Source organism: Typopeltis vanoorti, chromosome 15 (genome assembly GCF_054136105.1).
Source record: "Typopeltis vanoorti isolate ZY-2024b chromosome 15, IOZ_Tvanoo_1.0, whole genome shotgun sequence".
Lineage (NCBI taxonomy): Eukaryota > Metazoa > Arthropoda > Arachnida > Uropygi > Thelyphonidae > Typopeltis > Typopeltis vanoorti.
The window spans coordinates 32,856,848-32,872,903 of NC_143563.1; the positions used below are offsets into that span (position 1 = coordinate 32,856,848).

Consider the following 16,056-nt stretch of genomic DNA (forward strand, 5'->3'; position numbering starts at 1 on the left):
TTAATTGATAAATGGCAGTATGGATTCTACTGATGCAATCTACAGAGTATCTTGCTACACACTTTTGGAAGAATGCCACGGAAATCTCAAGTGGTTGCTGCTCTCTATATTTCTGTGGCATTTGATTGGGTTTGATGCAAAACCCTATTAAGTAAGCTTCCATCACATGGTCTGATTTCTACAACTGCATTGTCAATTGTGATTTTTATCGTCACTTTTTAGTGGGAAGAACCAGTGTTGCAAAGTGTCTTCCTTTTAGCCTGGGGAATTACCACCTAGTGATGCACATCCCATTTTAATGGTTGCTGTGTGGAAGATTTGAATATTTTCTTTTATGAGAGTGTTAAAGTTTTGCAAATAGTCTTTCCTTGTGTTTATTTCACAAGTTCTTACTTGTGAAGTAAACAAGTAAGAACTTGTGACTAGTACACAACAGTTCTTAATACTCATATACATAGTATATGAGAATTAAAAACTGTTATGTGCAAGAGGTGAAAACAGAACTTTCTCTTCCACATCCTAACAAAAACATTCAGCAGAAGTATTCATGTCAGAGCTCTGGGGCTTTGTTATTGGCGACTTGTCTTGTTCCTGATGATTTCATGCAATTTTTGACTTATGGTCAACATGCATGCTTCATATTTTTAAACCATTAGAAGACACAGCACACCTGACACATCAGCTAGAAGATTTCTTCTGCTATTGGCAAAATTGCAAATGTTTTCTTCCACATAACAGAGGAAAACAGAAGTGCTTGAGTTTAACTAGATTATATTTATAACAGATGTCTCCACATTCCCTTCAAAATTCAAATGTATTTAAGTTGTGTCAGAAGACACTTTTTTAAATATAAAAGTGTGCTCAAGAATACTTGCTCAGCAAATACACCGTTTTTAGTTTATTCAAGATAACTCAAGCTTAGTACTGAAAAGGTTAATTATTTTGGATCAGGTATGAAATAAACAATTCTGTCCAGCCACTGAAATACTGTTCTCACATTTGCAGCCATGTCTCATAATGTTACCAAAAATCTTTGCCTCAGTATAGAAGAGCACAGTTAGATGATTAATGGCCAATCCATCACTTTGCTCTATTCTTTCACACAGATATTCTGTTTTTGCTGTTTGCATTTTTCTACAAATTTCCATGCACAGTGACTCATTAATTCCCCTACTTTCTAAATCTGTTAAAATGCATGCAGCAACTATACATTCTCACTTTTTAATTCCAAACTTCCAGCAATTATTTTATTTTATTTTTATTTCTCTTGATTTTTTTCTTCTACTTCTGTTCTCTGGAACAGTTTCCTTGTGTATTACCTAAAGATTAATTTCTGCCGGTCTAAAATCTAATGTGCTATCAATTCCCTCCTCTCCTGTCAATTATACCCATTGATAGGCTTAACAGCCTCTCATGGATAGGATTTCCATAAAAAAAAAAAAAAACTTCAACTCAAGTTTCTTTTTTTCTAAACCTGTTATCTTACTTTCTCTGGTCTTTCCCTTTGATCTTTTCTCCTCAGTGTTCATTTCATACATTCTGTTCAGTATTCTTTCTGAATTCGTTCTTTTTATATGTTCCAAACCACTTCAAGCAGGAATTTACAGGTGTGCATTGGGTCCAGTTTCTAGTCTCAATACAGCTATTGCCAACATTTCAATATTCATTTCTGCTACCTGTATTCTTAAATGATTAAAAGCGGCTTGTTTTAAAACTTTGTATTTCAGTGGGACTTTCCTGTTCATTCCGTGAGCCTCTTCCTCACACAGCCTCCCCCCCCCCCCCCGAGGATTAGACCTTCCGTTATTAAAATATAAAAAAAAAAAAAAATTAAAAAAGAAAAAGGTTTACTTAATTACGTCCTCATGCACGGTGTTGTGCTATAAGTTTTGTAGCCGGGCTTCTGGAGTTTGATATCACGCAAACACTCTTCTCTTATAGGTCGCCGCCGTTGTTTTTTATTTTTAACTTGCTAAAATACTGTACCATTTACCTTGCTTTTTTAACTTGTTATGGTTCATGTCAGTGTATCACGAACAAAGCATGATAAACATCTTAATAGGCAGGCATTTACGGGCTGTACGTTTCTTTATTAATCAAACTCTACCCTTAATATGAATTATCAAAACGTGTTAACTGCTTCAGTCTGTTACCAATCCATATTGGAAATCATGTATAGTTTTGCGATTACATGTTTGTACTTTTTTTTTTTTTTTCATGGAGTAGTCCCCCACACAAAAATATCTATTTTTAGGGAGGAGTACTGGATTATTTTCTGCCTTTCAGTTGGTCAGGGCAGAATGCCAGCACTTTTCACGACACGATGACGTTATTAGTTCTTAACTTAGTTTTGCGTAAATGTCAAGTACTTCAACTTTTCTTACGTTTCTATAATTAAAGAAAATTCATGTTAACAAGACTTATTAATCTACACTTATGTTGTTTTAGTATATACTTCAGAAAAATCGTTACAAGTCGTTTTACAGATATGTGAGTGTGCAATGTGTGTAATATTTTCAATACCTTCTACTGATATGTTACGTTCCTGTCCACTGCTTCAACGTCTCTCCGCTCGATTGAAAATACAAGGCAGTGATGAAATCCCGATCCACAGCAACCATCCCCTTCAGACTTGTGCATCTTTCTTTCATATATTATGCTGCATAGTATGTGTTTAGTTTGCTATTGCACACAAAAAGAGAATATTGTATGTAGAGCAATGCATGCCCTTTTTTTAACAGAGATCTGTTTTGGATGTATAGTTAATAAACGATAATCGAAAAACATTCATTTAGAATTACTCAACTTTTGCCCAAACAATATTAAATGTTACCAGTTATGAGAGCTTAGCCTATAATTTTTTGACACATCAAACCTAATAAAACATCGTAATACTACAGTGGGAAGATTTTTTTAAGGCTTCGACCGTTTTAAGTGGTTGAAGGAAGAACATTTCAGTAATTCTTTTAAAGGGGCTGTTTTGTAGCTTGCCATAAATAATGAACTAATTTACGTTCCGTTTTTTTGAAAAGAAAATAACGACAAAATATACCATAATTACTGCTGTAATCGAATGTACTCCTATTTTATTAGTGATGCGCAACATAACATGTATTAGTCATTTGATAGACCGAAACTTTTTTCCTTTATTATTATTTTTTATTGCTGTACTTAAAGGTAGTTTTTGCACATTTCAATTTCTTTATCAAAAATCTTACTATTTTTCATCAAAATCCGAAAGGTTAATTTGGTGGGAATCCAGCGGAAACAACCAAATAACACTTAGCAAGACGATAAGGACTATCATCGGTGTGTGTATAAACATAGTTGGAAATGTCATGCTGTATCTGTTGTTGTTTATCGTTTATATATTAGCCTTAATACACGAGAGACGGCGCGCGCACGGACAAAATGAAGTTGAATACTAGCATCTGCGTTTTTTTTTTGTTTGTTTGTTTGTTTTTGTTAAAGACGATTGGCTATTCTTGCTGCTTTATTTTTATTAAGATATTATAATTGCTTCTTCTGACTAGAAATTTCAATATAACTAAATTACATACTTATTACTAGCTTTTAATACTAGCATCATGCATTCAATAACGCTTAGCGAAAGCTATATTAATAGTGTGAAATCGCACACTATTAATATAGCTTTCGCTAAGCGTTATTGAATGCATGATGTGATAATTACCGTTTCAAAAAATGCAAGAAAAAAAAAATTATACGGGCATCTCCATGGAGTTCGGTATACTCATCACGGGAGACCCAAACTAACCATCTATGCAATATCTTACCTTTTTTCGAACTCATTGACACACTCATGCGTTTCCTGACTCACAACTGAGTCAGGCAACGCATTCCATTAATTCTCCAAGCTAAAAAAATTACATTCAATTTATCAGGTATTTTACTATTAGGATGTATATTTAAAAAATTATTTAGAAAGATTGCATATTTTCATCGCATTTTTTCCTCTTTTTTTTTTTTTTGCTTTATATATTGCTTAAGTAAAAAATTGATTGACAAAATACTCCTTTTAATTTATACGGAATAAATATTTTATTCTTGTTTTAAGGGTCGTAATTTTTTTGGCAAAGTTTTCTTCTGATGTTTTGTTTGAGATCAGTGTACTGAGTGTACTTTTTTCTAATTTAATGTTAACAGTTTGCACAACAAATATGTTTTTTTGCGATCTTGCTTAGTCATTTCAACATTTTTAAAGAATGGTTTCTGACACATTTTCAAAGCATTTTTCCCCCTCTATAGGCAAGATGATTAGATTCTGTTGATTAGTATGGCATAATCCTTACTGGCAACTGTTTATCATTTGAAGTGGGGTGTTCAGGTAGTGTAGCACAGCATTTACCAAACTTTTTTTTTTAAATCATGGAACACTTATAATGCTCAGATGCATTTTATTTTTGAAAACAAAATAAAAATACGTGTATAAATTATACACACACACCAAAACACGAATTTTGCCTTTTAAAGGGTAAAATTAATGGGATTGATGTTTGTCTTTGAGTCACATTCGTTTAATATAAGATATAATGCTTTCCAGCATTATTATTATTAAGACACTATTAAGAGGAGTCAAGGACTCATCAGAGGAGACCACATTCTATCCTCATCAGCTGTCATCCATTCCAGTCATGTAAAACTATGAAAGAAAAATCTAGCTCTCACTCCCTTCCTTGATGGGGTTCATTCTCAACTTCTAAGGATGTCCTCTCATCCTTTCCCCATCCTTAAAAAAAAAAAAAAAAAAAAAAAAAATCCATCTACTGAAATCCTGTATGACCCTTTCAGAAGTTTATAAGTCTCAATCATGTCAACCCTCTTTCTCCTGTTTGCTAGTGTCTGCAGTCTACAAATTCTTAATCTGTCTTCATAATCAGTATTCCACAATCCTGATATCATTTTGGCACTCTTCACTGTATCTGAATCACAACAGAAACAAACCAGGAGACCAGACTTGTGCACAATAGTTGAAGTGAGGTCTTATCAAGGCCTTGTAAAGAAGCAAAACGACATCCTTATCTTTACATGTGAATGTTCATGCAATCATCTTTTGAATTGTACACCATTATAATCTTAATGCCACTTTTAAGCTACCTATTAAACCAGGGGTTGCCAAACTTCTTTGACCGTCGACCCCTTCAAGAGTTTCTTGACTTTTTATCGACCCCCCCTCTATTTTACTATTACGTACAGGGCTGGCTCTGCTGATGGTGCATTTGCACAGGGCAGAAAGTGTTTTTGGGGCGGAAAAATTGGCATAAACTATATGAAAAATATGGGGAAAGGGCGACAAAATTCCTAGGGGAGGCCCTGATTACGTAATTATAATAGGACAAGCAAAAAAGACGTTTATGTGAGTTTTTAGATTGTTTATTTTATAGTTATTACGGTGTTTATTGTATGCATAATATAGTATATATTATTATATTACTTTTACTACTACTATTACTATCACTGGTATTACTAGTGATATTAATAAACTACTGGTATTAATATCACTGGTATTACTACCAGCCATGCTGAACTCTTCAACATAGAGAAGTTTAGTTCGTGAATGGATAACAATTGGATTATAATATGTATGTTGATGAATTTTAGAACATTAACGCTCACTTGTATGTCTGTGCAAAAATGAGCCTGGGATCAACAGGTGCGCGGTTCTTATTTACTTATACTTACACATATTCAATCTTGCTCGTGCCGCGCCGGCCGGGCATGAACCACAAATATCTGTTTATTGGTAAATACGTCATTCTAGCCCACTTGATTGGCCTCCATAACTATTTTCATGACCTTGCTCCATCTTACAGATCCTATTCATGTCACTGTTCCCACGATTCACTCTTAATTGCTTTGTCATTTAGTATGGAGGTAATTCAAGTTAACCAAATTAAATATTACCCATACAATGATGTCTTATATTTTTCTATCGACCCCTAGCAATGTTATATCGACCACTTTGGCAACCACTGTATTAAACTAAAAAACACATTTAACTACTGTAATGATCCTCTTCCCCCATTGGCTCACCCTGGAGTTTATTGCTTCTGTTGCACCTGCAGTTTACCTTATATTGGGGAAACTGGATGTACAATCCCTCTCTGTAAAAAAAAAAAAAAAGATTATGAAATTTTGATTAACTGATCTAATCTTAACAATAATGATGGCATAAAAATTCCAAGAATTTGGACGGCACACATTCAGCCCACTTAGTTCAAGTTCTCCAGCAAACCCTGACTTTAGGACTTGAAGCAATTTTTATTTGCCACCACCTCTACTGGTTTGTTTACATTTATATGTATACTTATGAGGTTTTTTTTTTTTTTTTTTTTTCCCCATGAATATATTGCTCTCTAACTTAATTTAATTTTGTAACCTAATAGATGATAATAATAATAGGACTCTAGCTTTGATGTAGTAAGGTTTTTTGTTTGTTTTTTCACCAGAGGTCAGGCCAGTAATTTTAACAGTTGACCAAATCAGTGTAACTTTAGCATGCCATGTAGATTGTAGTGTAGCTTGTTTCTTTGTATATAAGTGTATACTCCAGATGATGACCTTAACGTGAAGGTCGAAACATCGAGTGATTATTTTGGTTTACATTAAAGTGAAGTTTTACTCTAACACGGTAGTTTCTATAATTTTTAAAATACGTATTCTGAACAATGTGTAAGCATGAAGGAAAGGATCTTTTGAGTTGTATTTGCAATCTTTGCCACATGGCCCCCTGAACTTCAACTTCCGTATCTATTAACACTCCAAGATCCCTAGATAATCTCACTATATAATATTGCATTGGATATCTAATCACACTGAAATGTATGAATTTACATTTACTAACATTGAATCGGCTGCCATTTTCACGTGCCCACATTTCCAGCCTATTCAAATCATTCTGCAAAGACTGCATATTAATAGCATTCTTGATTACCCTACCTATCTTTGCATCATTAGCAAATAACTGTATGTCACTTGTCAAATCCTTCCCAATATCATTAATGTATAGATTGAATAACAGTGGACCAAGCACTGATCCGTGTGGTACACTACTAGTTGTCTTAGATCTTACAAATCACATCCTCCATATTTGATACGTCAGTCAGCCATCCTCGTATCCATGCTAATATTTTGTAATTAAATTCCAATTTTTGCAACAGTCTTCCATGCTGTATTCTGTACAATGGCCTTAGCAAAATCCCAAAGTATTATGGTGTATCTATTCCCCTGTAACATTATTATAGAATGTGAGCATGTTCCTCAAACATGACCTTCCCTTAGTAAACCATGCTGTTCATTACAAAGTATAGTTTCTCTGTCAACCTATTTTTGTATGCAAGCCCTAACCAGCTTTTCCAAAATTTTCACTGCTACTCCAGAGCTACTGATAGGTCATTAGTTGGATGCATAAGTCTTTGCACTATCCTTGTGCATTGGGATTACCATACATGCTTTCCACTCCTGTGGAATCTTCCCTGCTCTGAGACTCAAATTTACATAGCTTGGTGAAAGGAATAGCCATTTCAGCTGAATACTCTTTTAAGCATCTGTGGTGATATCCCATTAGTTCCTATTGCTGAATTCTTATTCAGTTTGTGCAACAGCTCTAGTACATCTGAGTTTCTTCATGTAGTGCAGGGTTTCCCAAACTGTGTTCCAATGAGCTTGGAATGGTTTTAAATGCTGCGACAAGTTCAAACATGTTTGAAAATCAGGCGCTCTTCACTTTGTGTGTGGATTGCGCTATTAAGGCCAGCGTGTGCTGGCCTTAATTCATCTGCCTGCTGTTGTCCACACCTCCGAGCATGAGTGAAGTACGGAGGTATCTATTCTAGGAAACATGCGGTTACATGCAAGGTCAATGCGATGCACTAAGGCCCGGCACGCCTGTAGTGTGCGCTGTCGCATTTTTGCGTTGAGATGCAGTCTACTTTGGCGATTGTGTGCTTAGCTTTACATAGAATACGAGACTAATGATGCTTGACTCTGACCAAGGTGGTCCGTTAAAATTTTAGGATTTGTTCCGTCATAAGAAAAGTTTGGGAAACTTTGATTTGGTGAGTGCAGTATTGCATACACTAGTTGATAGCTTTCAACAAAATGGGTACTTATTAGTTGAACTTTCTTCTGCATCTGTCTCGCTCACACCATCTGCATTCATTAGTTTTTTTTCATATTCTTTCTTTCTTTTACTTGTAGCATAACCACAGAATTATATGGGATTCTTTTTAGCTTGCAGAGCCAATTTCTTTTCATTCTAAAAAAAAAAAAAAAAAAAAAAAAAATTCCTGAGGGGGTGGTGGAAAACTCCATTGTCACTCTTCCTAGGTTGAATATAGGATAATTGCCAAGCCATAAATACTGGTAGAAGCAGGAGTCAACTTCAGTGCAGTCTGAGAAATGCCATCAGATCAGGAGATTTTGATATCGAAATTGAGCAAGATTCTTCTGATTGCCGTATGGGTAAAAAATTGAAGAGTTGTTGAATATTGAGTTTGGAATGGTAGGAAGATATTTTATGAGCTTGTGCAAGAGTTGAGAGATGGAAGACTGGAAACTATCTTGTTAAGGAATTTGGCATTCTTAAATGCTGCATGCATGTACCTTGGTGTGTTGCTCATTGTGCAAAGAAAATTAAACTAGGTTATGATCTGAATTACCTGCAGGGCATTTCCCCATTAGTGATGAAGAGATCAAGAATATTTGTAAAATGATTAGGATTGTCTTCTAGATGCAAACAAACCATGTGATATGAGATACTGTAACATCTCCTGTCTGCTGAATCAGCAGTGCATGTTGAAAAGGAAAGCCAGATGAAGTTGTGAACGTTATGTCTACCAGCATCAAATCCCTCATATGTACCCTCAGGGGTATGTAGAATCTATTGATAGTACTAAATGAAAAAAAAAGTTACACAATTACTAACTTCCGATCAATAATTTTCCTCCAGATGAGCCTGTTAGAGACTACGTATTGCTTGATATATAATGTCCCGTTTACACCATATAGCTGTAGCATTTTGAAGAGCTTTACTCTTAGCACCTTGTTATATGCTTTTCCAGATCAACAAAACTTATACAATTCCTTGTTATATTCCCAATATTTCTCAACTGTTTGTCTTAAAGTGAAAATCTGAACCTGATAATCTCTATTTGGTCTGAATCCAGCTTGTTCTTCACCAAGTTTTCTTTTCACAATTTTTCTTACTCGTTTCTCAGGTATACTTGCATAAATCTTATCAGGAATATTCAGTAGGGAAATACTTCTGTAATTTTCACATTCAGTTTTATTTCCCTTTTTATAGTTAGGTAGTATGAGCTCTGCTCCAACCCTCTAGAATTTGACTCTCTGACCAGGCCTTTTGAATTATGCATTGCAGCTTCTATGCTCTTACCAAATTCTTTCCATGACTTTTGTTTAGCTAGTTTTACACAGTGCTTCACTCTTACATTTTTCTTTTATTCTCTAAGAGCACAAACTGACTTACTTGCCAGGAACTTTCAATATGCTTTCCTCTTTTCTTTCACTGCCTCTTTAACTTCATCAGTCTAATTTGGAGTTCTGGGTTTTTGTGTTCTTACAGACAACTCCATCGCATGCCTCTCTGGTTGAATCAATATATTCTTCAGGATTTGATGTTGAATCTCCAAGGTTTGGTTCTTATTTTCAAATTCTTTTGTTTTTTTTCTTCAGTGATGTTTGTGTCTACAGTTCACCTCTGAAAGCTGCTCAATCTGATTTGTTTTAAAACTTTCTTACACACACTTCTTTTCAATATGAAAATGCAATTTTATCCTGCTCAAAACCAAATAGTGATCACTTCCTATTTCAAATCCTATGTATACTCTTGTGTCCTGAACCAGTGGGAAGACATCACTATCAAATATAACATAGTCAGTGAGATTTTTCTTATTCCTTGCCTCTTCTCTCCATGTGAATTTGTGCACATTTTTATGTTGGAACATGGTGTTAGTAATAACTAATCCACGTCCTGAACAGAAATCCAGCAGCATTTACCATTTTATTAGCTTTGTGCTTTTCTCCAAATTTTTCCAAGACAATTCTATGTTTGATATTCATTTTATGCTCTGCTATTTAGATCTCCAACAAAGGAACCAACTTTTCCTTTTTCATTGAGCCAGCTGCCCACTTAAATGTTTCAAAAAAATTCTATTTCTTAGTAGAAACTTCTTTGGTACCATAAGCACAAATAAATCTCATTGTCCATTTTCCCATTGTGATATTTGCCCACATCACTCTACTTGATATTGCCTGCCATTCAAGATTATCCTCATATTTAGTGTTGAATACTATAGCTTTCTCTTTCTTTTCCCTGTTTGTCATTGCCTGAATATAACATTTTTTTTGCTTAGAAAGATCTTGATAGTTTTTGCCTTTTTTGGTTGTTGCCGCTATTATGTCGATCTGGTACTTATCCAATTCTTCTGCTACCTCTTCTTTTCCATTGAAGCTTCTTATGTTGATAATACCAATCTTGAACTCTGCTGATGTTGAGTTGATAGGTATTTTGAGATTTGTTTCAGTAGCTGATTTTGTGCTGTTTAACTGGTTGACACCCCAGCCAGCATGGAATTCTGTCATGTTGTACTATTATTTTGCATTGTGTTTAAGCCAATAAGAATCCAATTGGTCAGCTAAATCCCGAATTGCCAGCCCCTTCTCATTCGTTCAGTACCCATGCAGTTTCTTAACAGGATGCTCCACGAGAACATGAGGATTGGACATTAGGTCAGAAGCCCATAGTGTGTAGGCCAGAGTGAGAGGAAAGCCTATGTGTTTCTTGCGGAGCTGATGAGGACGACAGAAATTGGGAGAGAGAGATGTAAGTAAAAAAAGAAGAGTAAGTTGAATGTTCGTATTCTCAATTAGAGAGAAAGTGGAGGTAATGTTCAATGGAAATACTTCAAGAAGAGATATAAGGCCAAAAAAGTGAGTCTATGCAAGAGGATCATCAATGAATCCTAAGAGGTTTGTAATAAATAGTTTTAATGAAACATGTGCACAAGACATTAAAATAATGTTCATGGCTTATGTTTTGTTTTGATAACAAATTGGTGTGCTATGGTCTCGTATCATTTTGTGGGTGGGCAGTGTTGGATTTACTCTACCATGGTGATACAGTTGCACCAAGTCCTTTGCTCTCTTGAGGGGCCTCTTAAAAATTAGGATAATGAACAAATGAAAAAGTTGTAGATCATGCTCAAATACAAAATGATTCTCTGCAATGCTTCAATGACGGTCAAAAGAAAATTGGGGCGAAAAATAGAATTTGGCATTCATTGAATTTGAAAATGCGAAAGCTAGAAAATGACTATTTAAAAAATTAGCTATTGTAATATTCTGTTCTTTTTTATTATAAAGGTATATTATAGTGTTTGTTTCTTCTTTGCAACTAATTCTGTTTTTGTATTTATGAATTTAAAGGAGAGGTCTCATCTGAACTGTTTGTGACAGGTCTCTGTATACCCTTAATCCTGGGGGACGAAAAATAAATGCTTTGCAGATTCAATTATACAAGCAGATATCTACACATTTGTCACTAATTAGTTTATGAAAATTTTTTAGTTTTCTTGAAAACTAAAACATTAATACTCCTAAATTAGAGCATTCTGTCCGTTAAATGCTTAAAACTGATCTTAAAACGTTTAAAATTTTATGAATAATAGTTACGAAAAAGATACATCGAAGTTATTTTTAGACTTGTCTAGTGTCAAGAGATTCAATGGTAGCCTGTTCAAGATTTGGCATATCTGTTATATATATATTTAAAAAAAAAAGTTTTTTGGTACTTGGAAAGAGATTTATGCCTGCTACTGATTTGCAATAGGTAAACTTTGCATTTACCTACTGCATATTACATTGGGGTGGAGGGAAAAGATAAGTAAATTTTATGAGTTTGAATGTTTTTAATATCGTAATTTTGTAATTTTTTTGTCCTGATGTATATCATTATATTTCCAAATAGACTTTCAAGTCAGTTAGAAAGTTGTATTGGTTCCTGTATTCCATTAAATATTATTGCACCTTTCTTATTAAGAGTGCATCTTGTATTATTTAGTTTACCTCTATTATCGGACAGATTAACAAATCGTTTGAGGTTAGACTTCAAGGTCAGAAGTAATCTGTCCTATTTTATGCTAGTTGGAAGATCGGTTTTGCTTATGCCAGTGAAACTGTTTGTGGTACACATAATAGCAGAATTAAAAAGCCTAATCTTAAGCACTTTGCACGTCTGAAGCAAACATATAGGTTCAGTCTAATTTCCACCTCTCTTGGGATATGCTTATTATTTTCCATGTTGTTCTTATGTTACTTTATTTATATCAGTAAAATGTTACTACAGATTTGTAATTCAGTATCTGTAAACTAAATATGAATAATGCATAGCACATTGCCATCTTGTAACATAATTCTGATATCTTACACAAAGTTTGACTGTTTCATTGTAGCAGGACAAGGAAAATAAAGCCAATTTTTGCCTCAAAGATATCATCTTGCTTATATATTACTTCCTTTTAATGTAGAAGTGTTAATTCTGAATGAGTCAGATATTACATAATTTTTCATCAGATATATGCCTTATCTTTTTGCTAGCACATTTCCCATTCTAAGACTTCTCTCTTTCTTGAATCTTTTTCCTTTTAATTTGTGAGCTAATATTAACTTTTGTTTCTTTGGTGGTGATAAGTTTTTGTGTAGCCTAGGAAATTGGGAGATGGCTGTAGAAGGGAGACAACAAATTATTGCAATGATGTTTGAGATAGATATTTTAGATTAATTAAAAAAAAAATTCAAAGGAGCTAATTTAACTAGGCATAAATGCTATAAATCTGCACACTGCACTATCTAACATCCTCTAATGGTATTTTCATTCTGTTAATTATGTGTATTCTTTATCTGATTTACTTATGTGGAATGAAAAAAAATAACTTTTTCCCTTGAAAAGAAAAAAGAACCCTTAGTAATTGCATGTGAGATTGGCTAACTTATCTTCAGTTGAAAAAGTCCATATAAAGATTTCTCTCATTAGATTAATAATTGAACTATGGTCTTTTCCATTCAGTGGGCACATTATCTCTTCATTCTTTCAGCTCTGCTAATACAATCTAAGGATCTCTTAGATTGTATTGAATTTTTATTAATATTTGGTGAATATTCATTTGGCCAAATGTTCCTTTTGAATATAATACTGGTCTAAATTCTTCGCCATCTGTCAGAATGCCACATATCAAATGGAATTTTTCTCTGAGATTTGAACCTAAGCCTTTTTTGATGAACGGCATATGCCATCCACAGAGTAATAAGAACAGTATGCAAACTTAGTCGAAATGTACAAATATAAGTTTAAAATGACAGGATAATTTGCTATGTGAATAATCAAGAATAAACTTTTCAACTTAGCTTGAGATCCACATAAACAAGTTATCTTTGTACCTTGATTCAACATAAATCTGTCAGAGGACACCTCTGTTGAGTAGTGTGTATGTGTAAATTTAAGAGCAGCATTGGGACATGTGTTCCTTGATTAGCATACAGAGGTAGCATGTTTTGTTTTAAATTTTATAAATTCCTGACTAGGGGTGTGTGTGTGATTAAATTAGGAAACATTAGCAGATTAAAAAGTACTATTCATAAAGAAGTATCTGGGCTTGCTGGACATGCCATCGCTACCAAGCATAGTCCTCTGGAATAAGATTAAATCCGTCATAAGAACAGGTTTCTTTTGGCACATCTTTATAAGGAAATTTGTAAAATGTATAGTTCTTTTTTCAATCCTCTGATTTTATTTTTCCTAATTTGTTTAATTATATGCTTTTTAGTTAGGACATGTTGAATGTTTTTGTTACCTTACTAGTTACTAGCCACTATTCCTTTTTAGAATCTTTATTTATATAATTTGCTGTTCCAGTATTTTGTATCCTGGAAGCTCAAATTTTTCCTCTGTAAACAGCTAAACCAACCAGAGACGACGACAACAACAACAACAAAAAATCATTTAGTGTGTAGTACAGACAGTGGATCTTGGTGTTATGTACTGTACAGTGACTTCCTATGATTAGTCTATTTGATGGAGGTGTTATGTAATGATCACATAAAAGTTTATTACGATCTTTAAGCAAAAATATTTATTAAAAAATAAAATAAAATAGTTGTGAAACCATTGAGAACAAGTATTAAGTGAGCACTGTTGCTTTTAAAAGTGGTTTCTCTCTCTCTCCCCATAAAATTTATATATCTAATGTGCCTGAAAGTGGTCTGTAGATATTTTTCTTGAGATAGCCCCAATGAAATGCACAATTTGTAATAATCGCCCAACTTTTGAAGTAAAAAAAATTTTAATGGAACTAATGGTCAGACCATTATGCTGAACTTCTGTAAAATCTCGTTAGTCTGCATTAATCTTAGATAAAACTCCTAGCAAACAGTTTAGTATTAACCAAATGGCGAAATGTTTCCAGACAGTTTTGTGACATTCACACAATCCCCTAGGTAATGAATGTGTTTCATTGCTATAGATATCTTGTTACACACAAAGATATAAGTATACAGCAAGAATGTATTTCCTTATTCAAATTTTCATAGCTGTTGCATTCACTCATGTTATGTTAAAGTTTTCTGGGAAAAAGCTACATGAAACTAATGAAAATAATTTACTAAATAAACTTTTCATACCAATGTTTTGCCAGCTTAAATTAGCAGTATATTGAGGTAGTTTGAGAATAAAATTACCTCAGAAATAAGGATAGTTGTGCATTGAAGTGAATGTGCTTTTCATGGTGGTAATCTGTGATTATTGCTGATAGCAAGATAAGTGCAGTGCACTAAAATTTGTGCACAAGCACATCATCAGTTTTGTTGCAGTTATCAAAGTTCAGAACCTGAGCTATTTCCAAGAAGTCTGTGCTTTTAAGTGATATTTGTACATGACAAAGTGATCTTTATCCAAGGAATGTTGTGCTAATCTGTTTTTGGGTTGCTGTTATGTTTTTTTTTAACATGGTTGGTCTGAAATCCTGGGTACCACTGCAGAAGAGGCAGGAGTGTCCTGGTAGTGACTGATTGACCTCAGGAAGATGGAAATTTTATTTAGTGATTTGTAGACTATTTCTGTGTGACTGTAGGAGAGATCCCAGTTTGTTTTAAGCCTTTCATGTAAGATAGGATTATGGTTATGTATGGTCTGGTTGGGAGTGGGGGAGTGTGGCAAGAGTTTTTGTTGTGTTCATTTGTTTGATGTCAGCAGAGCCTTTTGTTCTAGATGCAGCGTTAGTCCTGAGAACAAAATAGGTTAAAGTTATGAAAATTCCAAGCTTCTAAACAGGATGGCGGTTTGAAGTGGCATGCATGTGCTTGTATCTGTAGGTTTATGGTAGACTGAACACAAGAGGGAACTATTTGATTTCCTTGTGCAGAACATATCCAATAATGCTAGAGCTCCTTTTTCCCACTTGGTTAGAAATACAAATAGGAATTGCACCTAGATAGCAACAATGATTTTGCTCCTCTAAAGTAGTGTTTGTTCTCCCAATAATTATGATCAGTTAATTTATTTATCTTTATTATTCTTCTCCATTGCTATTTATTGATATCTCCAGTATTGTGTAATGTTGTGTGAAAGATTCTAGTAATAATAAAGTAATAAGTAGGTTTTATACTTCTGATAAATTTGATTTCTCATGCATATCTTTCTCAGACCTATTGTCAGTGATTGATCCATTTGAAAAACATTTGGAATTTTTCATAATATAAAAATTCACATTAAAATACTTTAAACTAAGCATCTAATTCATAAATTATTTACTTGCATGCTAACTTTGTAAAGAATGTTATTGAAAATTTTTTATGATTTCTTCTTCCAACTATTTTGTTACATATCACAGAGAATAGTGTCACTTAAAGGTATGTTCTATTTTCTCTGGAGAAGGACAAAGTTAATCAGTTATTAAGAGCAGCATAAACATTCAGATATAACCATTTTATAAAATAATCATAAATGATGTTAAATTATGATATGAG

At 33.9% G+C, this 16,056-nt stretch overlaps 1 protein-coding gene across 3 annotated transcripts in view; it reads left to right on the forward strand.

The window, feature by feature from the left end:
* The window catches only part of LOC150098581 (dual specificity protein kinase CLK2-like), a 152,591-nt gene that overhangs the window by 64,989 nt on the left and 71,546 nt on the right, over window positions 1-16,056 (forward strand). Inside the window, exon 1 of one of the 3 annotated variants that reach the window (XM_090405820.1) lies at window positions 2,391-2,666. The exons of the other annotated variants lie outside the window; for them this stretch is intronic. Within the exon in view, the coding sequence (XP_090261946.1) occupies window positions 2,502-2,666 (165 nt within the window). The 5' untranslated portion in view covers window positions 2,391-2,501. Of the gene's footprint in view, window positions 1-2,390; window positions 2,667-16,056 lie in introns of those variants that run through there. 3 annotated transcript variants of the gene reach the window in all.